This window comes from Rhipicephalus microplus, chromosome 8, assembly GCF_043290135.1.
Source record: "Rhipicephalus microplus isolate Deutch F79 chromosome 8, USDA_Rmic, whole genome shotgun sequence".
NCBI classification, from domain to species: domain Eukaryota; kingdom Metazoa; phylum Arthropoda; class Arachnida; order Ixodida; family Ixodidae; genus Rhipicephalus; species Rhipicephalus microplus.
Genome location: NC_134707.1, coordinates 708,850 through 732,814, shown reverse-complemented (window position 1 = coordinate 732,814; position 23,965 = coordinate 708,850). Strand labels below are relative to the sequence as shown.

The following is a 23,965-nucleotide window of genomic DNA, read 5'->3' as shown; positions in this document are numbered from 1 at the left end:
GAATCTCGTTAGTCTTCCGATGGAATGGCATTAAATCAAAGGGGTTATGCTAAATCTTCTGGGGTGGTAGAGGGGCTCCGTGGCTGAAGCCGACACGCCGCCGTATTGCTCAGGGCAGAAAATGTATGGGAGCATAGTAGTGGCTTTCGCATTGTTTTTGAGCTAGAAATGTTGCGTGTGGTGCCTCTAATTCGGTAAGATGGTTCTCAACACGTCTGTGATCACTTTTCGAGACGACGACTGTGGGCTCTTGAGTAGCATTTGGCAGCGCGAATCGTGTGGACACCGGGCAGAACTTTCGATGTGTAATTAGGCATGCTTCGCTCGCTCGCAAACACTTTCGTCTAAAGCGCCTCTCATTGATCGAGCTCTCCAAATCCCGCCACCCCCAAAGGAGTGGTACAGGCAAAAAAAAAAGCAAAAAATGAATTAATCGCGAATGAGGTACAATTAACAGCTGGAAAATAAGGGTATGAGACATCGTAGCAGTGTACCAACGGGGCCTTTTAAAATATGTTAATGTTTCTCGGAATTTCATTGACCAGATAATGGAACAGAACATATCATCAGATGAAGGATTGGAAGTGTTCCAAGCATCGTTTTCTCCGGATATCCAGGAGGTTCTCAAACGAGTACGTAAGAAAGTGAATACATGCATAATAATAAAAAAAAGTTGGCGCACACGCTGCACTGTTATTCGCTTATGGTTGTGTGTGCGTGAAACTTTTATTTTCGCTGCATCTCCTCAGTGGTTACTTCTGCTGTGAGGCAACTGTTTAAACATAATTTGTGAATTGATATTCCTGAGTGCCTTTTTTTTTTACAGCGAACGCTGTTATGAGATCAAAACACCGGTCACGCGCGCCGCGCCGTAGTTGTCCGCTGCCGCCCGTTAAGGCGCGTTTACAGAGTTTTACAGAGTTTTAGGGCTGAGTGCGCAAGCTCTTGGGGCGTTGTGGGCTTGGGGGCGCATGGCGTTGCGTACCCAACCCATACCCAATTCGAATGCCTTATAGCACTGCGCACGCAAACGCGAGCCGCACGAAGGTCACATGCGCTCGCAGCGCCATATCGTCTTGTCGCGTAAGTATTGTTTAGGTATTTTTACGATATAAAATGTTAAATTAAGCATACATAATGGCATGAAGTAAACTACTTTCAATAAATCATTTTTTAATTAATATGACAGTTATCAACCTGAAACAAACTTTTTTTTCGTATGTGCCGCAGTTGCGACTGAAGCCGGCACCGTCGATCAAAAGCAATCCAGGCTGCCGGCCGTAGTCCCTACAAGCGCGACAACAGAACAATGGTGTGACGTGTAGCTCTGTGTAACTTTTAGCTTGTACGTATACTTCTTTACTTCAACGTGTTACTGGATACCGGTTTGCGTTTACCGTCTTACCGAAACGCATGTCTTCCAACGCTTTGAGCTCCTCATACGTAAACGTTTACGTACGTACATAAACGTGTGTACCTTTACGTTCTCGCGAACAATAAATGGTAATGCTAACTGCATTATCTTACATATTTTTGAATTGCCATTGCGGCAAAATCACGAGACTTTTGTTTTTATCGTGTACAGTATCCTGGCAAAAAGGTGAAAAAAAAAACAAGGTTACTGTAACGATGGTGTCGACATCTTGTGACACATCGTCCAACCACAGTCATGAACACGTTGGCTTACGCGTAATGTTTTCGAGGTGAAAATGATTAAAGAAGTAACTCAGTTGTAATAACGCCGCTGCTCGGTTTTTGCACGAGAAGTGCAATGCACAATGTTTCTGCAATAACAGTTTTGTGATTGCTTGGTTCACCATGGCCCCGCTAGATGGCGCCACCTATTCAGCTGGTCGGGGGCTTGCACGTTTTTGGCTTTTATGTTCTAGGTCATTCTAGCTTTGGTAATCTGGCTGAAACAATTTAATCACTATTGATACACCGCCAGTGAAGGTGAGTGTGGAGTGTGGCTCGCCGTGAAGGTGAGTGACATCTCGGGTAACATGATGCGCGAGCATGTGCGCCAAGGAGGATATATATCCTCCTTGATGTGCGCCAGGGCAGCTTATCTCCGCTAGGAGGCCAGTGGTGGCAGCGTTGTTTACGGCCGCACGGACGGACGCATGGCCCCATCGCCCCAGTGATCTTGCGACGGATCTGTTTGGGGTTTCGCACATGCGCAATTCCGCCGCCCCAACGTCCTGGGTACGCAAGCCGCTTGGTTACCCAGCACTAAATGGGCGGGCTAAAGACACGAGGCAGACGCAAACCATCGGCCGACGAGTCGCCTGCCGACGAAGTCGCCAGACCCCATGGTCACACTAGGCTGACGACGATGCCTCGAAAGACAGCATTTCATCGGATTGTAACATCACGGCCGCTGAATGAACCCGTGCGCTCTTTCATCCAGTGGCCATGGTAACATGATGAGAGACTGAAAGCACAAGCAAAACGCATCGGCAGACCTGACGTCGGCGTGTTTTTGAAAGATCAGCGGCTGAGCGAAAATTCACCCGATGTCTTTGCTTCAAATGACCACGAAGCAAGGCTTCCGTGGCATCTGAATAGACAGTAGTTATAGCGCGAAAACAAAACGATGACACAGAGACAAGAAAAACACGAGCGCTCGTGTCTTTCGTATCTTTCTTGTCTCTGTGTCGTCGTTTTGTTTTCGCGCTATAACTATCGTCATGCCATACCAACTGGCCCAAGCTGCCACACTTCTGAATAAACAGCTCTAGCATCCAACGGAAGTCTTTTCTTCGCTTCCCTATTGTGTGCACCACCCCCGTCCCTCATTACCATGGATTATGGCGGGGGCTGCGCCGCGTAACCGTAGAAGGACAGTGGTAGAGCGGAAAGCGTGGCTGAAAATGAGGTCCAGGTGTGCAACTTTAGTCGGTGTCGCTGCGTGTTCCTCCAGGGTGACTACAGAATTGGCCAACGAAAGGCTGCGAGCACGACAAGGCACGGACGGGGTCTTGCAGAGACCACCCGCGGACTGTTTGCGTTTTTCAGTGTACATACGCCGACGACAAGAGAAAAGACACTCCTAACGACAACCCGCAGACCAAAATCGGTGTCCTGTCTCTCCAGTGTAAACGTGCCTTAACCAGTGATCGAACGAAAAAAAATTCGCTAAATAAAAAAAAACATTAATGACACAATGGGATTGCAACCCGGGTCCGCTGCATGCCACACCAGTACTCTACCACTGAACCACGCCAGTGCTTGGAACTCGTTTCTAAACTGGCCTTAGGCAGGCTTGATGTGGGGAAAAAGTTGCGTTAATATGAGTAATAAAGCATTTCAGAACACCAAAGGAACAATGAAGCGTCACACATTGTGAATTACATAACGACTGGAACGTACAATACTCCAACCCATTATAAAACTTGTTCTTGATCACCTATTAACTGTGGCGCATACCCACTCCACACATATTTTTTCATCGTCGTCAGCAATGCATAAAAAATTGCTCGAAATTTACAAGTGTGTAACAGATACCACGCTTCTCCAAAGAACGACGAAGGATAGCATAGTAAATGCTGGCCCACTACTCAAGAGAGAGAGAGAAATAATTAAAAGGAAGAGACAGGGAGGTTAACCTAGACGAACTGGTTTGCTACCCTGTACGGGGGTGGGGAAAAGGGTCGGAAAGAGGATAGATATAGAGTGATATAAAATAAATTAGGAAAAAAAAGAACACATGCGCACACATTCAGGCAGTTCCGATCACAGTCGTTTGGACAGGCCGGTTGAATGCAAGAAGTGCAGGAGCGCCTTCACAGCCTTCTTCTGCGACATAAAGTCCTGTCGGCAGCGCAGGAGTCTTTCTCCCGAAAGAGCTGATTTTCCAGTTCATCTAGTGCCTTGCAGAGTGACTGTCTCTGCGAGCAGTATTGTGGGCATTCACACAGAATGTGCCAAGTCGTTTCATCACTGCCACAATGGTCGCATGCAGCAGTGTCAGCCATTCCTATGCGGAACGCATACGCATTGGTAAATGTGGCGCCCAACCATAATCTGCACAGCATAGTAGCGTCTCGTCGGCGTAATTCCGGAGGAATTCGAAGACTGAGAGTTGGGTCTAAAGTACCTAACCGTGCATGGATGAAATGTGACTCGTTCCATTGTGACGTGGTGCGCTTGCGAGCAAGCATGCGGAGTTTCCGTGCAGTGTCAGTTCTGGAAAGCGGAATTGATATTTCATCGCTTTCAGAATGGGCAGAACGGGCAGCTCGATCGGCCCGTTCATTGCCAATTATTCCACAGTGACTTGGAAGCCATTGAAAGGCTATTTCATGTCCTTCCTCAATGAATTGGTGAGTCTTTTCTGCAGTCTCAAATACCAGCTGTTCGTACTAGCCGTGGCGTAAAGGTGATAAAAGAGATTGCAGTGCCGCCTTTGAGTCACTGAAAATTGTCCATTTTTGTGGCTGTTGATCGCTGATGAATTCCAATGTGGCACGACGAGCTGTGAGCTCTGCTCCCGTTGATGTCGTGAGGCGGGAGGTCTTGAATTTTCTTGTCGTGTCTTTTATCGGTATAACAAATGATGCCGTTGAACTCTTCTGTAAAACAGAGCCGTCGGTGTATATGTGTATAGAGCCTTGATACGTCCCGTATAACAAGAGCAGAGCAAGCTGTCTAAGAGCAGGTGACGACATATCTGCTTTTTTCTTGATGCCAGGTATAGTTAGCCTGATATTAGCCTGAGTCAGGCACCAGGGAGGAGTCGAAGGCCTGGCGGCGGGTGTGAAGCATGTTGGCAAAGAGTCGCGGTATGTGGTGACCGTTTGGCAAAATGACGAACGTTGTCTGTCTGCTGGTAAAGAGGCTAGGTAGTGGCAGGGTGTCCGAGCAATATGCCTTATATGTTTCCTGAGTGCCTCAACGTCGATATGTGTCGTGATGAGGTGGTCACCGGTGATAGCTATAGTAGCCATTGTTGACGCACTACGAGGCAAGCCGAGGCAAATCCGGAGTGCCTGGAACTGAACACTCTGTAGCGTTCGAAGGCTTGTTTTGCTTGCATTGGTCAATTTCGGTAAACTGTACCGCAGGAAACCGAGAAAAAGTACTCTGTACAGCTGTAGCATTGCACTGGGAGACATTCCCCAAGTCTTCCCTGCAAAGAACTTCAGTATATTACAGATGTCCATTAACCGTTTCTTCATGTACAAAACGTGATCGCTCCATGATAGATTCCTGTCAATTATGACGCCCAAAAACTTGTGCGATCGAACGTATGGTACAGTTTGACAATTGATGCTTATAGTGTACTTATCCATAGGCTTTCGTGTAAAAGCTACGAGGGCGCATTTCTCGGAAGCAATTTCCAAGCCTCGCTTTCGGAGGTAGCGTAATGTTTCCGTGGGAGCTTTCTGAATTCTCCCTCGTAACTGCAGGCGTGTTACAGCCGATGCCCAAACGCAGATATCATCTGCGTACATTGATAGCCTGACCGTGCTTGGCAGACGCTCAGTGAGAGCAATTACGTAAGATTGAACAGCACAGGGCTGAGTACGCCACCCTGGGGGACGCCACGGTGGCTGTAATGTGGAGAGGTTGGACCGTCTTCAGTGCTCACAAAGAAGAATCGCATTGACAAATGACTGCGTATCCAGCGATACATCCGACCACCTACTCCTATATCTTCGAGAGCGGTGAGAACAGCTTCATTCGTAACGTTGTCATACGCCCCTTTGACGTCTAGGAACAAAGATGCGCAGAGAGGCTTACGGCCTTTCTCGTGTTGGACATAAGTGACCAGGTCGACTACGTTGTCAATCGATGCTCGACCACGCCGAAATCCTGCCATGGCATCTGGGTAGATGTTGTTAGACTCCAAGAACCACTCCAGGCGTCCAAGGGTCATCCTGTCCATAACTTTGCCCACACAACTGGCCAATGCGATAGGACGATAAGATGAGAGGTCCAACGGTGACTTGCCTGGCTTCAGAAGTGGAACTAGGCGACTTGTCTTCCAGCTTGTCGGGAGCGTTCCATCTTGCCAGGATTTGTTGTACAACTCCAAAAGGACGATTCTCGCGCGTTCACCCAGATGGCACAAGGCCCTATTAGAAATTCTATCGGGCCCTGGTGCCGACGTGCGTCCACACAAAGCTAGTGCTGCTCTGAGCTCCACGATGTAAAAAGGCATATTCATGCGGGAATCCAGTGTTTGTGGACAGTTAGTCGAGGGCAATCGGTTATTTGGCACTGCGAGTGGCCCAGACACTCTGGCACAGAAATCTTCTGCCACGTCAATGCCGCGTCTCTGTTCAGAAAATGCGAGAGCCCTGAATGGTGACCACTGAGTGGGTTTTGTGCGGAGACCTCGTACCGTCTTCCACAATTGGGATAAAGGTTTTCGTGATTCAAGTGACTCACAAAAAGCAGTCCAACGTTGTGACTCGAGTTTATTTATCTGGCGCTGAATCTTCTTTTGTATACGTCGAGCAATCCGTAAGTCTTCTATTGCCTCCGTGCGTCGGTATCTTCGTTCAGCACGCCGTCGGATTGCTTGAAGTCGTTCTAGCTCGATGTCAAAGTCTGTTACTTTGAGAGAGCAGGTGAGGGTACACGAAGTATCGTGTATTGTGTTTTTCATTATCTCCTCTATGTCGATGGATATGTTTGCTTCACATTGCTCTTCCATGCGAGACTGGAATTTCAACAAGTCCACTCTCTGAACACTATCGCGTATCTTAGCATGAGACAATCCTTCGATTTTGACGTAAGTGGGAATGGGGTCACTTCCATGTGTTTCTATGTCTGGAAACCACTCAGCATGCCTGACGAAGCCTCGTGAGACAAAGGCCAGGTCAAGGCAGCTGCTATACCTTGAACCACGTAGGAACGTAGGACTGCCATCATTTAGCAAGAAAAGATGGTTGTCGGAGGCGAAGGATACCAACTTTCTCCCTTTAACATTGGTCTTCGAACTTCCACAGATTGTATGATGGGCGTTGAAGTCGCCAATTATTATGTATGGGTGAGAAGTTGCTGACAGGATACCTTGTAGTCTTGTATGGTCGAAACGGCTTGACGGAGAGAGGTAGGCACCCACAACCGTGATGGTAAGTCTCCTTGTCACTGTTGTACTTATATATTGATTGTCGTCGTGCGGTGACACCGGATGATGAATGTAGGTGAGGTCGCGGCGAATAAACATCAGACTTTGCTGTTGTCCGCAGTTGTAGACGACATGAATGACTCATAACCAGAAAGTCTGATTTCTTTCTGCAAATTTGGCTCGCAGATGACAATGATGGGGAACTTATTGGTGTACACGAACCAACGGAAATTGGCGATGCGTGACTTCAGTCCCCGGGCATTTCATTGAATAATCGCTGCTTTTCAGACCTCTTCTCTGAAAGACAGTGGCTGGTGAGCCATTACTTACTCAAGCGCTGCGAGTACTGGACTCAAAGCGTCCAGTAATTGAAATGCACTTCTTGCTGACGGTGTGTGCATGTTGCTTAACAACAAGCGGATGGCATTAATTAAGGGTCGCAAAAGAGCTATCACTTGCTGATCTGTGTTCCGCAAGTCCTCCATTGCAGCAGCTTGCTCTGAAGAAGACGGCTTCTGCTGCGGCTCTTCTGAGCTTTGTGTACGCGTAAGTGGAGGCCACTCTTCTGTAGGAACTGGTCTGCCCCTTTGCTCTTTTCCAATGTCTGTGTTTGTCGTGCTGTAAACTGCAGCTGGCGATCTTTCTTGATGCGTCGACTTATTGCCTGAAGTTGGCGCTCTCCGACGTGAAGACCTTCGACGGCGACGTCGTCTTCGCCGGATTTTCTCGTCAGCTTCTTTGTGGGTTGAGCTGTCTCGTACCATTTGCTTAAGAATAGAAAATTATTTCTTTATGTGTGGACATTCTTTCGAAGAAGCCTTGTGAGCACCCTGACAGTTAGGACACTTCAGTGTGGTAGCGCTACAGTTCTCTTCCGCGTGTGGTTCGGCGCACCGGGGGCACGCTGCGGAGCTCCTGCAAACACCCTTTACATGGCCGATCTTCTGACAATTGAAGCATTGCACGGGTTTAGGAATGAACGGTCGAACTTGTTGACGAAAGTGTCCAACCTTCACGTATGCGGGAAGACAGTCGCCTTTGAACATTACTCTTACACAGCGTGTGTTACCAAGCCGTACGTACAACGCTGACAATGACGTTGTCTTGACTCGCTGGTTTTATAAGTATTGGAAGGTCTGCGTTTGGGATTTCCGTGTTAATGTCGTAAATGACTCCTGATGTGGTCGCATCATCGGCTGGTATGATGGACCTAACTGCAATGTTTCCCAGTTTTGTTACTTGTTGCAGCGTGCTCAGTGCACTCGGGTGCCGCACATCGACAGCCAGGATGTTTCTCCTTGTATTAAGTCGTACGTATTTCATCTCGTTCGGCACAGTGTTGTCAAAATAGAGCGAAAGCGCTCGCCTGTTCAGAACACGCAGACTTTCGGTAGCGTTCTTTGACACAAACAGGATGGAATGGGGCCATCGCTGGGGCGCCGTTTTCACGGTGGCTGTACTTAACACCGGCGATGGATTGATGATCCGTCGCTTGGCCTTGCGGTGCAGGACAGGTTGAAAGCCGTCGTCTGAGGACTCGTCGCAAGATGCGGAGTACAGCTCAGTGTCATCGCTCTCACTGGATGTGTTTCCTTGCTTCCTCGAGGTAGTGGCCGCGGTCGAACCGGAGTCGGACGTCACCTCGTGAGGTTGTACATCCATTACCCCAACCTACGGGTCAATACACCCCACAACTGCAGCAAAAAGTCCAGAAAAGCACTGAGACGAGCGAGATGTGTTCTACTCAAAATTTACAATTATTCATGGTGCTGTGGTTACCCAGCAGTGTGTGCTTGTGGCATCCCAAAGAGTGTTTGGAAAAGGCTTTGAAAGGCCGCTCTTCTAGCTTTCGATCTGACTGTGCTGCGGGTTTTGCGCAAGAGTGGCGTTTCTTTAACATGCTTAAAATGCTGAGTGTCGAAGAAAAATTTAAGAAGATGTGCATAAAAGTCCCTCCCACGTTCCCTCGCCTCCTAAGAATAATAAACAGATACTGTAGTATATAGCTATAACGAAACGCACGACTGGAGCCCAAAACCTTACGGCGCTACAAAACAGTCGCCGCCTCCTTCTGCCCTGGGCAATATTGTCGCCGTGGCTTCACTTCGATACATGGGCGGGTATGCGGGACCGTCACTCCAGAAGATTTAGTGTAACTTTCTAGCATCAAATACACCCGTAAAGTGCCCCCCGAGGGTGACATACTGAACACGAAACCAGAACCAAACATGTTCAAGAATTCGTTTTTCCCACGTACAGTATCGGAATGGAATTCACTGCCTGAAGTGGTTTTCACATCTCAGTCTATCTGCCATTTTGAGCGTGCCATATTGTCTGTACTGTAGTCTGTACTCCACTTGCTTTACTGTTTATCGCAATTGTGAATGTGTGATAGGGAGATAGACCCATCACCGTTGTTCTGAAGGTCGTATTAACCTGTGTTTAAGTTCACCTATATATCTCTGTATAATGTACTTATCTTCTGTATTTTGTCCACACCATTAATCTATCTCGCTTACGTGTGTTTTCCACTTAATTTTTGTGCCTCTCCTGCTTGGTCTTTTTCAGGACCGCAGTATGTTGTAAATAAATAAAATAAATAAAAAATCAAAACTGGCCCAATACCACAGGAAATACTCATTTACGAAACGAAGTAGGCGAAGGGGAGACCAACACGTCACTATATAATTTTTTCTTAGAGAAGACATATGGTGGGAGTAGGAGATGAATTAAGTATTTCGTCGCATCACCACTTCAGCATAGGCTACTGCTTGGGGGCGCTAAGCCTAAGGAGCTAAGCTAAGGAGCAGTGTGACTGACATGCAGGTTTCGGACCATTATGGCAGTCGACAGGAGCACGTCATTTTCTCACCCATTGATTGCGAATTCACTTCTCTTCACGGCGCGACCTCAAGAAGAAAACGTGGTTCATAACTATTTTAATTATATAGGAGTCTGTACAACACGAACGTTCAACGTGTCCTTACCGAAGTAGTTGCATATTTTCTCTACATTGATATAAGGGAGCCTCCATTGGTATTTGACAATTATAGCACAGTTTATCTTGTATGCATCCGCATCGGCTTTTGGTGGCACATCTGTATCCCGTCGACTAACGTCAATGACCGTCCGTGGACTAACGGATATGTACACATCCTTGTGTTCATATACGTTTGTGGTAGCCGTACTGTGAGGGTGGAATCAAATAAAACGCTATGACAGCCAGAAGAGCGTCTCTGATAAGGGCTCGCTTGGTGAATTCCGCGCTGAAGGGTGGCGTCGTCCGCTGTCTCCGACTACACTGTAGCTCTCATCAATCGGTGCCCCGTCCTCCGACTCCATCGACCGTGGTGTCCCAATCTTTTTTCTCTATATTTACTTCTCCCTTTTAATTCCTCTTTTTCCCATTCCTTCGTGAGCTACGAAGTGACAAAAAGAACTTTTGGTTCCGTCTAAAAATAATTCTTTCAATGTTATGTATACCGGCTAGCTCAGCAACAAGTTTAAGGGGTGAAGCTCCTTAAGGCGTGGGTCTGTCCATTCTCTGTCGTTGTCGTACGTAGCCACCGGTATTCGAGATGGGAGATGGGGGTACTTGGAGTGTACATTAGATGGACGCACGGATGGATGCATGGATGGACGGACAGACAGACTAGCAGACGGATGGACGGATGGATGGACGCGCGGAGCGGGTATGTGTCACAGGGTATGCGAGATGGCGGTACTTAGAGTGTTCACTAGATGGGTGCACAAATAGACAGATGGATGGACGTACGGACGGATGGACGCATCGACAGACGTACGGACGGACGCATGGATGGACGCACAGGTGGTCGCGCGGACGGATGGAAGCAAGAACAAACGGACGGATGGAGGCACGGGCGGGATGACGGGCGCTTCGCCCCACTCATCATCATTCACTCTGTGGATATGCTATGATTTTAGCAAACTGGCATGCTGGGCAGAATATGCGTTCACATGGCTGCAGCGGTAGTGGTCGTAAGAAAGCGTAAAGTCAAAACGCCCCTCTAGTATCTCGGAAGCAGTTGGGGGGACGCAAGGGGGAAAAGAAAGAAATTAGGGGAGGGGGGGGGGGGGCGTGCTTACTGTCTACAAGCCAACCTACTCCGACGACGTTGTCTCCGTTCTTCGCGCTCCGCTTGCTTAGCCCAGTATGCCCCTGTTACATCTTTTATAGCTGGGCTTCAATATCATCACGTGGCGCTCCCTCGCTTTTTTTTTCATCCGTGAGGAACGACAGGGCCAGCCATAGACAATTATCACTTACTCGATCAATTCGTTTCAATTAAATTTTATTGCTTTTGAAAAAGAAATACATCATCGCAAGTGTACAGGCGAGAGTTAAATAAACACACATTGATGGTAATGACTAACACTGTGAATGAACTTAATTATTGGCAAAATACACTTCAGTTTGCACGATTGAAACATGAAAAAGCACAGCAAAAATAAGCCCGAAATACAAGTGAGAAGAAGAAAAAAAGTCGTTTGCACTACAGCGAGGATATGAGTTCAGTTATCGCAAGTAGTGTTAATGTAACTTTTAAATAATTCCGGGGAAATACGAGATTTATTAGCCAGTGGTAAATTATTCCTAGCAAACGCAGGAAACGTTTTATTCGTGCTCTTTAACCCTCTTGTGGGTTTCGGTGAAGAAATTGGTTAAATAAAATAATTAGTCACACGTAAACAGTATAGCTCTTATGCTAGATATTGCAATGATCGATAATAATATATAATATCAGTTAAATAATTCAGCTTTAAGATCGCCCCGAGTCACTTGAGAACCCTCCAACAGCTGCGAGCGCACCGCTGTGAGAATGCCTTAGCGAAATATTCAATGATTACTCACTGATGACGACGCCTAGCGAATGTTATTGGTAGTAGGTATGATATAAGTGTGAGGCTAATTAGATAGCTGCCAGCCCGTAAAAGGTTCACGTGCGGCGTGACGCCAGAAGGCAGAGAAAACGTTTTCCACGGTTACGCCATTGTTACGATCGGCGCTAACACTCCCAGGTTTTAATGCACAGCTATACCGAATGAAGTGTGAATGTGCTAGGGGTGATGACCACCCCTGAGTCAGGACTCGCTGACTTGATAGAGGCACGGTGGTTCGCGGAGTCGTTGCTGCGGCCGCCGCTCTTAAGCTGTTGCACTACGTGGATCGAAATGAGTCTTTGACAATGTGTGGCATCGCGGCGAAATTATTAGCATGTCATATCTCACGTGTGTTTTCATTTCACCTTGCACGTATTTCTCATATGCATTTGTGTTCATCCTCTGTCACGTGTGACTCACTATTTCACATACTGATTGTGCAGCCGTGGGCACACACCATGCTGAAGACTGTGTGCGTTGGCATCTGCGATGCCTGTCATCCATCTCTTTCGTCAGAGCAGCTTCAGAAAGACTGTGCGAGATGTGTAGGTATGTTGTTTATGTGTCACATTTTAACGCTTGTTTTAGGGACGAAGCTCCTTATAGCGGCACCCGTTCGTCCCTCGTAGTCTGCAACAAGTATAACATTTTGACCTCCAAGGTGGTGCCGGTGAGAGACTTCTTCTGTGCGTTGTTGAACAATAAAAAATAGTGCTCAATGTACATGTCAATGGCTGCTAATGGGGAATGAGAGACAGGATCATTCGGCTTTTAGTTCACGCGCAGGCTGCGATCACCATTAGCAGCCATCGGCATATACATTGAGCACTATCTGGCAAGAAAGGGGTGCTACGTTATACTCGCTGGGTGTAACCTCCTTAGCTTTAGAAAGGTTTAGCGAGCGTTGAGCCGCAGTGCCATGGATACAATGAACTTGTATATACCATGAATGAACTCGAGGTGGTTAAAAATGGGAAGTAGATACGAAGCGCAAGCCGCAAGAAAGTAAAAGCCGAATTCTCCGCCTCTCATTTCCCATTAGCAGCCATTGGCATGTACATTGAGCACTATCTGACTGAAAAGGTTTACTACGTCATACTCGCTGGGCGTAACTTCCTTGGTTTTCGAAAGGTTTAGCGAGCGTTCGGCCGCAGTGCCATGAATACAGTGAACTAGTATATACCATGAACTCGAGGTGGTTAAAGGTGGAAAGTGGACCCGAAGCGCAAGCTGTAAGAAAGTGTGCGTGTGCCACCTCTCGTTTAGTCCTTGGAATGTCCGCTGGATGGTGGTGCTTCTATATGGGGAATATATGACGAAAAAATGCGAGATGGTGGTACTTGGAGTGTTGAATAGATGGACAAACGGACACATAGACAGATGCATGGATGGACGCATGAATGGACGCAGGGGCGGCTGCATGGACGAACGCAGGGACGGACGCACGAACAGACGCACGCACGGACGGGCTGATGGACGCATGGACGGTCACACTGATGGACGCATGGACGGACGGAAGCAAGAACGAATGGACGGACGAATTTTTCGCCCCACTCTCCATCATTCACTCCTAGGATATGCTGCCATTTTTTTTATATTAACGTGCACGTACTTGTCATATGCGTGCATCTTCATTTTCTGTCACGTGTGTCTATTTTTACTATAGTATTGTACGTGCAGCCGTGGGAACACAACATGCAGAAGGCTGCGTGTGCTGGCGTCTGCAATGCCTGTCATCTATCGCTTCCGTCGGAGGAGCTCCACAAGGAGTGAACTAGATGTGACAACGACACTTCACCATGAATTCACTTAAAAGAATGTAGAAACTTCATGTGTATGTAGAAAAATAAAAGGTTTCGACGTCTCACTTTTGTCTTTCTTTGTTGCCGTGACTGCGAAAGCAGTTACACATAGGTGGCTAACTACTTTTTCGCGTGTTCTTTTTTGCGCAATTTGTTGCTCACTGCGCAGAAAAACAGGTGAAAAAGTATTAGGCCTGGCGGAAAATAAACAAAAAACAATGTTTGAACAAAGGATAAAAAGTTCATCCGATTGGACTATTTGAGTGGATTAACCGTTCGTCCGGCGAGGTGCAACTGTGAGGACTAACGGTTGCCCGGTATGGTGTAAATGTGGGGATTAACAGTTGCCCTATAAGGTGCAAATGTGAGGACGAATCCCCGTATTCTAGAACGTCCCTTCACTCAACGCTCCACCTTCACTTGAGAAAGCCTATGGGAGCGCTGTCTCTGGTCACGACAAGTCACTGCACATCAGCGATAATCTGTTGCGATTCTTGAGTAGCACAGCGCCATCTTCAGCCGAGCGGAGGCACATTGCTCAACTCTGTCAAGTGAAGGGTGAAAGACGAGTCGAGGAGCGTTTGTGAATACGGGGGGATTCGCTCGCAGGATTTCAAGCTGGACGGTTGTGCCCTCGCGATCTCCGACGCCAGCGTAGCTCCCGCCGACTGGTTCGCCCTCCGCGGTCTCCTGACGCCGTGCAGCTCTCGCATTGTGGCGCCCCGCCCTTGGACTGCTTCGACCGGATCCCCACTTTCCTATCTCCTTCTTTTTCCCGTCGCTTGCCTGTCTTTTTCTCCGTCTATTTTCCGTCTATTTTTTTTTATCCCTCCTTCCCCCGACCCCTATAAGGCACAGCGCCGTGTCGCCTGAAGGCAGACAGAAATTAGGTGCCTTTTTCCTCTTCCTTCTAACCACTACCACCGCCACCATGTTGGTCCTTTGAGCTGAATTGTGGGACTAACGGTTACTCACTAAGGTGTAAATGTGATGACTAAATGTTAGTGCCTTGAGCTTGTCTGTGGGGACTAACCGTTAGACCCGGTGCCGTTACTCCTTAAAGAGTATAATGGTTGTGGAAGCCCCATTAGTCCCCAAAAGGACGAACGACACACCTTTTTAACACCCTTTTGTTTTAGAATGCATACTAACAGCGGAGGATTGGTCGCCACTTGGGGACATGAAGTTGAGCGAAGAGATCAACTAAAATTTCCCTGATATATAATTTAGAAAACTTACGAATTGGTTGCGGGAGTCATAGCGTGCGCAGAGTTCCCCTTCAGGGGAAGGCGAACGTGTATCGCCGCGCTCCCCTTGTAAGTAAATGTATGAGACAGCATTTGCGAACCCCCCCCCCCTCCCCCCTGCGTGCGGCCGCCTACGTTTAGCGATATCGTGTTTGTGGTTCTCAACACTTTAGCAGCGTTACTCTTCTGTCAGAACCATGCAGGCCCGAGAACAACGTGATGCTGTGCTAGTGACGTCACACGAGATGTTGCTGCCCACGTCGCGGGATACTCGTGCTTGTGACGGCGACCGGAATTCCCGCCTATGACGCCCTTTGAGATATGCAGCCTCCGTCGACGCTAGAGGAAGTAACCAATCGCGGTTCCTGAGGCTATTGCCTTCGCTCGTGTTTGTTTTTCTCTCGTGTTTCTAACCTCTGAGTGGGGACATACGCGAGGCGGCAATAACCTCAATGATAGATTACGTTCGGCGAGCTTCGACATCCCTTCAGAAATGGACAGCATGTATATCACGAGTAGGCAGCAGCAAACGCGCACGCACGCAAGCACACACACACACACACACACACACACACACACACACACACACACACCACACACACACACACACAGAGAGAGAGAGAGAGAGAGAGAGAGAGCCCTAAAGCTCTCTCTAAATAATTAAGGTGTACATAGAATGCGCACTTAAGTTAAAACGTTATAAGAAAAGCGAGATCATTTCATACAGAAGGATGGCTACCGATAAAAAAGCGACGATAAGCGCATTCGGAAGAATACAAGATGTTGCCTCGGGAATGCTCATGTCAGGCCAAAAAAAAAAAAAAAGCCTACAGTAAGTTACCTATCGCAAAGGATGAGCGAAATGTGGTTCCCTGTGTCTGAAGCTCGTATGCATAGAGACCTTCCCTATCGACACGGCCTCTGGAAAGGCGCCGTCGGGGAGGTAGATATACTTGCGCATACCGCGTCTTTCGTGGACATTCCGAACTGACAATAGTTTACGGAGAGATTGATGAGTTTCCCGGGAAATCTGCTACACGAAGTGGCACATCACTGTATGAATTGTTTGACTCACAGATGGTCTATTTTCGTTGCTCCGCGCATTGTTCCGACAAAGGCGGTCGTCGTAGCCCTGTAAGCATGGACGAAGAGATAAACTACGAGGTCAGATTGCGTCACAACCGTCCTCCTCAATGGAGCAGTGGGCTGCTGACCTGAAGGTCGTGGGTTCGCTCCTGGCTGATGCGGTCACATTGCGAAGGAGACAAAATGGCTCGTACTCCGCCACGGTTTTAATACTCGGAAACCCAGGTAATGATATTTTAAGATTACGTCACAAACTTGGCGAGCGGACACCACGTGACCCCTAACGTGTTGGCCGAGCACGTTTGTGCTGCCGCTTTGCCTGCAGACCGCGCGTTCTCCAATGTGGTGACCTCGCTGGCCTTATCAACTGCGGAACAGTTTAAGGTTCGGGCCGTGTGCCACGCACGTTCAATGCACGATGGAGCTACACATAAGCCGAGAAGACTGGGTACTTTCGGGAAATATGGCTGTCAATTGAATGTTGTCTCATTTTTAGATGTCAAGCGTCTGGTTCAGCACAGCCGTGCCCATTGTCCACTACATAGTGCATCGCACGAAGCGCGCGCTCCCGGAGAGAGCGAAACGGGAGCGGGCGAGACACGTGATCTGTGCTACCGATTGCATCGAGGACAATAATCGGAAAGAGGCGCCGCCGCCGCATTTCCCGCTCGCTCGCTACTGCTGCACAGCTGGCTCGGCGATTCGGTTCCCTGAAAAGTGCGAACGCCGCTTACGGCCAATGCTACAAGGTAAGCTGCCCGCATCATGAAAGACTCGCAATTTGGGAGTTTTTTTTTTTTTTATGAAGCCCCAACATTTTTATTTGTGTCCTGTGGGTCACACGTGAGTGGGTGTTGCATTTCTTATTTCTGTGGATAACACTCGTTTTTGTCTCTTAAAAATTGGTTTGGTGCATGCGACCGGTGTCGCGCTCACTCGGTCCGCACAAAAGGTTATATATATAAAAACGTTGTCTGGGGCGTATCCGCGGAAAGAGAGCAGCTGTACAACAACAACAAAAATATAAAATTGTCAAAAACACTGCTTTTGTTTCTGGCTGTGTTCTCATTCTCACAATGTAAATTATGCATGCAAACAGCCCGCCGTCCCACTTTTTTTCGGCGCATTACCTCGTCAGTGTTTGATGTTTGTATTCGGTCATAAAGTGGCGCATCTACGTTAAGTTGTAGTATATACGCAACCAACTGGCGTGAACATTGAGGTGGACATCTCCACGTTAACAACAAAACATTAAATAGACCTATCACTGTGAAAGATGAGTTTTCTGAGGCTAATTGAAACGACAAACAATGGTGTCAAAAATAAGGCTAATGGTGAACTAGATGATATCAAAGCCCGGATGTTAGTTCGAAAGGTTTGCCAATCAGAAATATAACCACGAGGAATACTCGAACATGGAAAAAAAGAAGAGGAAGTCATGAAGGGCTCGCTTTTCATTTTCGCTACAACGGGCAAGAGGCACATTGATATTTGAGCTGCAGTCTATCAGCTGTGACATTACTCTCAACCGACAAGGACATTCGCATAGCGCGTCAACAAATGAACAGATCGGGGAAAGTGCTCTTCCGAATATTGCGAGTCACGCGTGGGCGTTCATTGGCAATCTGGTCACGAGCGCCGATCGATCGGTCGGAACTGCCCACTTCAATGATGCATGTTTACACTTCATATTCATACCATAAAAACAATAAGTGTGCATGTGCAGTGTTCCGTTAAAAGTGAAGATAGAAAAAGTAAAAGAAGGAAAAAGCATTCGCACCTGAGCCGTGCTCCAGGCGTGCGTTGCTGTTACGGCCACACATTTCCCACATCTCACTGCTAAAAGGAACGCGTGATTTCCAATTAAATGGAGAATAATTGACAACTTTCTATCAAGTTACATTCGACTTACCTCGTTTCAGTAGCAAGAATGCATTGCTTACCTAATGTGAACTGTAATTAAAGTTTATGACGTCCCAAAACCTCGATATGATTATGGGGGCCGGCCGCCGTAGGGGAGGGCTTGGGAAATTTCCTACATCTGAATGTTGCATCTAAATCGCGGTTGTCGGGCATTTTCACTTCCGCCGAAAATGCGGCCGCCGGCATTGGGTGAGTATAAACCTGACAACGCGGAGAGCGAAGCACCGCCGTGATGCACACAGCCTTGGCGCTTGGGACGGAAATAAAGGTTTTTCCGAGTTTCGCTCCGCTGCTGAGGGGACTTCGCTCGGATCGCCTCACGCAACCAGCTCTCGTCGCCAGATGATGACGTCGAAGGCTACATTTGGCGTCGACGAAAACGTCATTTTTGTAAAGCAGACGGTCGTCGTGTAACACTAGTCCGGACGGGACCACACTCGCCGCCGCCATGGCTGCTGTTGGCGCTGACACTCCCACTTTTTTTAGTGTATACTTAAGGGCTCGTTTTTCTGTTTTGACACTATATCAATGAGATCTAACAGACAATAAGGCCAAAGAATGTATAGGGGAAGTTATTAGAACCAATGTAATATAAATAAGAAGAAAGAAAGGTGTGTGAAAAAATAACTTGCCAAGTTATTTTTTCATCCACTTTTCTTTCTTCTTATTTACATTCCATTGGTTATAATAACTTCCCCTGTACATTCCTTGGCATTACTGTCTGTTAGATCTCATTAATATTGTGTTAAAACACGGAAAAACGAGCCCTTAGGTATACACTTCTTTCCCTTATATATATATATATATATATATATATATATATATATATATATATATATATATATATATATATATATATATATATATATCCGGGTTCGATATATATATATCGAACCCCGTACTTTAGCGAAATCGTGCAAAACAAAACAGGGGTACAAAGAGAAGCTACGCTATAGGACGGCGACCGTCGTAACGCGAAGATGTGGGACTCGGTCCTGCGGTAGAGCAGTCGTTACATTGCTCGGCTGCTTACCCGAAGGTCTCAATCGCGGAGTTTGGAGGAGACGAAGTTGTAGAAGCACCATGTGATGCCAGTGCACGTTAAAGAACCACAGGAATCGCCCCATGATTGTATCGTGGTTTGGCGCGTAAAATCGTAAAGATATAATCATTCACTGTTAAATACCAGGTATTAAAATGCCGCATCTATGAAACATTCGCATGACATACTTCAGTCACACGGTCGTACATAGGAAGAAACGCAGCCGCATTAATAAATACACAATGAAGAAATAGCGCGAAGGAATGTAGGGCAACACGAAAAAAACTGCTGGACAAGCGCGAGCTAACAACTCAACATCTGTTGGAAAAAAAAAAGGATATATGTATATTCGTTTTACGCCGCGAACAAAGCCATAAGCGTAAGATGTTATGATTTACCAACTTCTTCCATTAAAGGCGATGCTCTTCATTGGGTAACTTCTTGTTTCATCCTTGCTTCGTTTATTGGGCAAACTTGTGCTCCGGTGGGGCAAAGAGTGAAATGACAAGCGATATGCTGCGTGCACCGATAGTGGCGATTGCAGTCGGCGGTTATCTGCTCATCCGTAAAATGTGTCGGCTTTTGTACGTGCCTTGTCAAACATTCCATCGTTTTGGCTCACGTCAGAGCAAGTATCAACTCTGCAGCACGTGACCTATGCGTAATCTTAACAGCGTAGTTTGCAACAATGGCAATGCTTCTAAGCATTGTGGCCTGCGTGAAGCGGTTGATATAATTTTTGAGTGCTACTTAAAAAAATAAAGAATGAGCGTGGCACATGCCATTGTTTTGCCTGTGTTATCATCTCCTGCTTAACGGCGCTTATCGTGTGAAGCTCATTGAGCGCTGTAGCTGGAGCGCTTTTAGCGTTAGAATAACTTGTGCTTGGACGAGCTCGTGCTCGCTTAAGAACCACGTATAATAGGCCATAGCTTAAGCCCCCCTCCCGCGAAAAATAATCCCGCTGTTCTCCGAAGACGGAGTCTGGCCGGGACGTCATTGTATAGTGTGTACTTTTGTGGTGTGTATTTGCCTTCAAGGAAGAAATGAAGCAGACTCGTAGAAACTGGAAAATGGCGGAAAAGTCAGATGAGAAAACAAAGCGCAGCGCTTTTCCGTTTCGCTATTCCGACCGCGTCAGTTTACGAGCTTTTGCGCTTTTATGTCATTGCAAGCGTAAGAATTGCACGTATATTTCGTTCTGATTCAATGCGCTTACCTCACAGGGTCAATGACGAATTTATGTGAGGAAAAAAAGAATGTGATTCTCTACTGATGACACTGCTTTTTTTTTCAGGATTGTGCTGACCGTCACACAACAATGGCCGCTACCAGCGACGGGCAGACGCGGCGGTTGTCGGTTGCTTGGCGTCTGTACCTGTACGCCCTGCATGGCTACCTCATCGAGGTCACCTTCACTGCAGTCTGGGACCTGGTGGTGTCCGGAAGCCTCGAGTTGCGTGGTTTCAGCAGTGTCTGGAGCCTCGGCATCTACTCCATCTCCTGCATGGCCATGGAGAAGATCAACGGATTGCTGCAAAGGCGGGGCCTTGCGGCCAGAGCGTTGGCTCACACTTGCTGGATCTACGTGTGGGAATTCACCACGGGCTCCTTTCTCAAGGCTTTGGGATCGTGTCCCTGGGACTACCGGCACTTCCGGTACAATTTTTGTGGTTTGGTGACGCTAGAATACGCGCCACTTTGGTTCCTGTGTGGCTTGCTCTTCGAACTACTACTTGTGCCCAACGTCCAGAGGCTGGTGTGGGCGTGCGAACAGTCCGCGGTGGATGTCGCGCCTGTACGCTCCCCGAGGAACGGATACATCACGTGGAAGAAAGAATAGTCATTCGATCTGTACCTATAGTCTGATGCGATGCCAGCTGTTATTGCAGTGACCAACCATACCAATGCTGGTGCAGTGTTGAAAGTGATGTAATTGTATTTCCGACACGTTCATATAGAAAACCACATCTATTATGTCGCGGTTTGACAAAGCCTAGGCTCCAACGTTTCTACACATGCGTCTTAGTTCTATATTTCTTGAAAGTGACATATTTGCAGACAAGCTAATACATTATTAAGCTTTAACACGTTCTAATGAACTGGCCTACAGGCGTCTACGCAACCGAGAGGGGTGATCACAGCAAACGTCGTGACTTAGGACATCGGGTGAGGAGCGCCTGATGCGCTCAGTTTGTCGGCGTATGCTCTCGTCGTAGCCCGTCACGGTGTCTCCTGTCCTTACCCATTCAGGTATCGCAAGTACGGCACGTGCCCCTCCTCCTCGGTAATGCTTGCGAGAGACACCTGTGCATCTCGGAGTATAGCAAATAAGACTGTGCGTTGGCTCAGAAAAAGATAAGCTTTAATAAAAAATAAAGGAGTTTGGAGCCCGCAACTCCGGGGCCCGTTGTGCTCAAACGTTCGTTTCAATGTGGTCCACGACACTGGCAGCTCCGTCGGCTAACATAGTCTGCTCAACACCTCAACGCAGCGGGTTGTTTCGACTCTTCCAGGTCTTTAGGCGGCCCCCAGGGAGGATCTGCCCTCTCCTCTCATTTTATCACACATCCTTCTCCTACTCACGTCGACTGCACTCTTCCCCTAAGTAAAAACATCGCGAAGTAAACACGAACGAGAATTCACCCGGGAACAGTGCCGGTCCTTTGTAAATTGTTGTCCGTGTTTACTTCGCGTCGTTTTTTTTTTTTAGGATACCAGTCAAACGGCTCGTACTAACTGTCTCTTGATTTGCCCTGAACCTTGTGCTTCTGCTATCCACGTCGTTTATCGCTGCCCGAAAGATCATTGGCTCAATAATAAAAGCTATTTCTGCTATGGAGGCTGTCTGCGATAGGCGCAGGACGATGTCTGTAGCAATCATTGATATATTGACGTATCCCTATAGACGAGAGCACGCCTATCTCGCGTGCCCGGCCGCGGTGGTTTAGTGACTAATGTACTCGGCTGCTGACCCGCAGGTCGCGGGATCGAATCCCGGCTGTGGCGGCCGCGTTTCCGATGGAGGCGGAAATGTTGTAGGCCCGTGTGCTCAGATTTGGGTGCACGCTAAAGAACCCCAGGTGGTCGAAATTTCCGGAGCCCTCCACACGGAATTTCTCATAATCATAGCGTGGTTTTGGGACGTTAAACCCCACAAATCAATCAACGCCTTTCTCGCACCCAGGCGCCTTCCGCGCTATACCCTCGTTCCCAGAGACGCCATAATTTGTTTGCAACTGCCAAGGCGCGCCTTGCTGGCATGTAATGCAGTGGCTCTGAGAGTTTAAAATGCGAAAAAGTGCCTGTTAGTGCTGCGCCCGCTTATAAAATGTCATCTGAGTACCACTGCGCTGCCATCGGATGCGACAACAACCAGCTCAAGAGGAAGAGATTGCCGAGCACTGTCTGTGAAGTTCACAGCGCATCGCGGGAATTGTGCCAGTGCGGTGTTTTGCGATTGCACAAAATTCCGTCCACAACGGAAAACGCCGAGCTCCACCGCCTTAGGATATAATCGCAATCAGCAGGAAAAACTACGAGCCCAGTGAAGTGTAAGTATGCTTATTGCGTTTATTCAAACGTGACTTCATCTGTTTCACTTTACAGCAGCGATTTGCGTGCAGTATGCCTGTAGTGTGAGGCACAAAACTATTGCCGTACTCTTTCGCAGGCCGCATGTCAATAGTAGAATATGCGTATTACGACTCACGCGTGAATGCACGCACCACGCATGTTTAGTACAACTGCAACGGCCTATCGCGATGCGTGAACGGCGCGGAAAGCATGACTTTCGACTCGGTCGAACTGCGACATGCCTTGACTGTCACTAGGTGAATCTACACGTGCTTGTGGCTGGCGTCACTGTAGCATTTTAATATCTTGTTCGGGCTGGCACTTTTGCAGCGCGTGTGTGTTCCGAGTGTCTGGCAGGACTGGCAATTGATACACATGTGGTGCATGAACGTAAGTTGGAACCAGAGTCTAGCGCTATGTTGACGCCGGCTTACAGCACAAATTCTGCCTTGTCACAGCCAAGGCACGCCACAGTCCGACTGAGTCGAAAGCAACGCTTTCAGCTGTTCACGTTTCTTTCAATCGCAATTGTGCGTACCTGATGATGCTGCTTCAATAGAAGTGTGGCAGGTTGGGCTAGTTGGTATGGCATGACGATAGTTATAGCGCGAGAACAAAACGACGACACAGCGACAAGAGACTCACAGAGACAAGAGACAGAGACACGGCACGCGTGTCCTTCTTGTCTCTGTGTCGTCGTTTTGTTCTCGCGCTATAACTATCGTGATGCTTCAATAGCTTATACAATGCACGTGCTGCAGACGTTTCGGACTATCGAGGAAGGTCTTTTCGACGTTTCACACGAAATCAGCATCAAATTCCAGCACAGGAACAGCGCGAAACATATGCTTACAGTCGAACTCGAGTTGTCAAGTTTCGCGTCTGATTTGCAGAGCTTCTGCTCGCCTGGCAGTTGAGAGTGTTGCTTCGCCGCGCTTGCAAGAGACGGCGCCATGCGCTCTTCAATAAGGTAGCAAGCACTGAGCTCGCTGTGTTCTGGTGTATAGGATATACCGCTGCTTCGAATCCCGCCAGGTTTCACGTTTGTGTAGCTGTTCTGTACACACTTATGATGCCATAGCAAAGGTCGCGTGTGTGGTCCCGGCCGTTGGGGTCGCATTTCGCTGGAGGCGAGATTGTAGACAGGTGTCACAGAACGAGCGCTAAAAATGGGCGCGCCGCCAAATTCTTGCGATAACGGGCGGGAGAAACGCCACGAGGTCAAAAGAAAAAAAAGAAAACAAACATCCAAGGCCCCCCCGGGCGCGCGACGCTCTCCCCTCGGAAGCGTGGCTTCGCCGATGAA

The 23,965-nt window shown here is 47.9% G+C and overlaps 1 protein-coding gene across 4 annotated transcripts in view; it reads left to right on the top strand.

Annotated features, from left to right (window-relative positions):
• The window catches only part of LOC119163927 (transmembrane protein 229B), a 74,782-nt gene extending 52,857 nt beyond the window's left edge, over positions 1 to 21,925 (top strand). The window contains exons 1-2 of one of the 4 annotated variants that reach the window (XM_075872644.1): positions 11,383 to 12,532; positions 20,381 to 21,925. In XM_075872644.1, the coding sequence (XP_075728759.1) occupies positions 20,405 to 20,926 (522 nt within the window). In that variant the 5' untranslated portion in view covers positions 11,383 to 12,532; positions 20,381 to 20,404 and the 3' untranslated portion in view covers positions 20,927 to 21,925. Of the gene's footprint in view, positions 1 to 11,382; positions 12,533 to 16,585; positions 16,868 to 19,389; positions 20,105 to 20,380 lie in introns of those variants that run through there. The other 3 variants (XM_037415996.2, XM_075872643.1, XM_075872642.1) reach the window with 3 other exon arrangements.
• Positions 21,926 to 23,965: the final 2,040 nt, after the last annotated feature.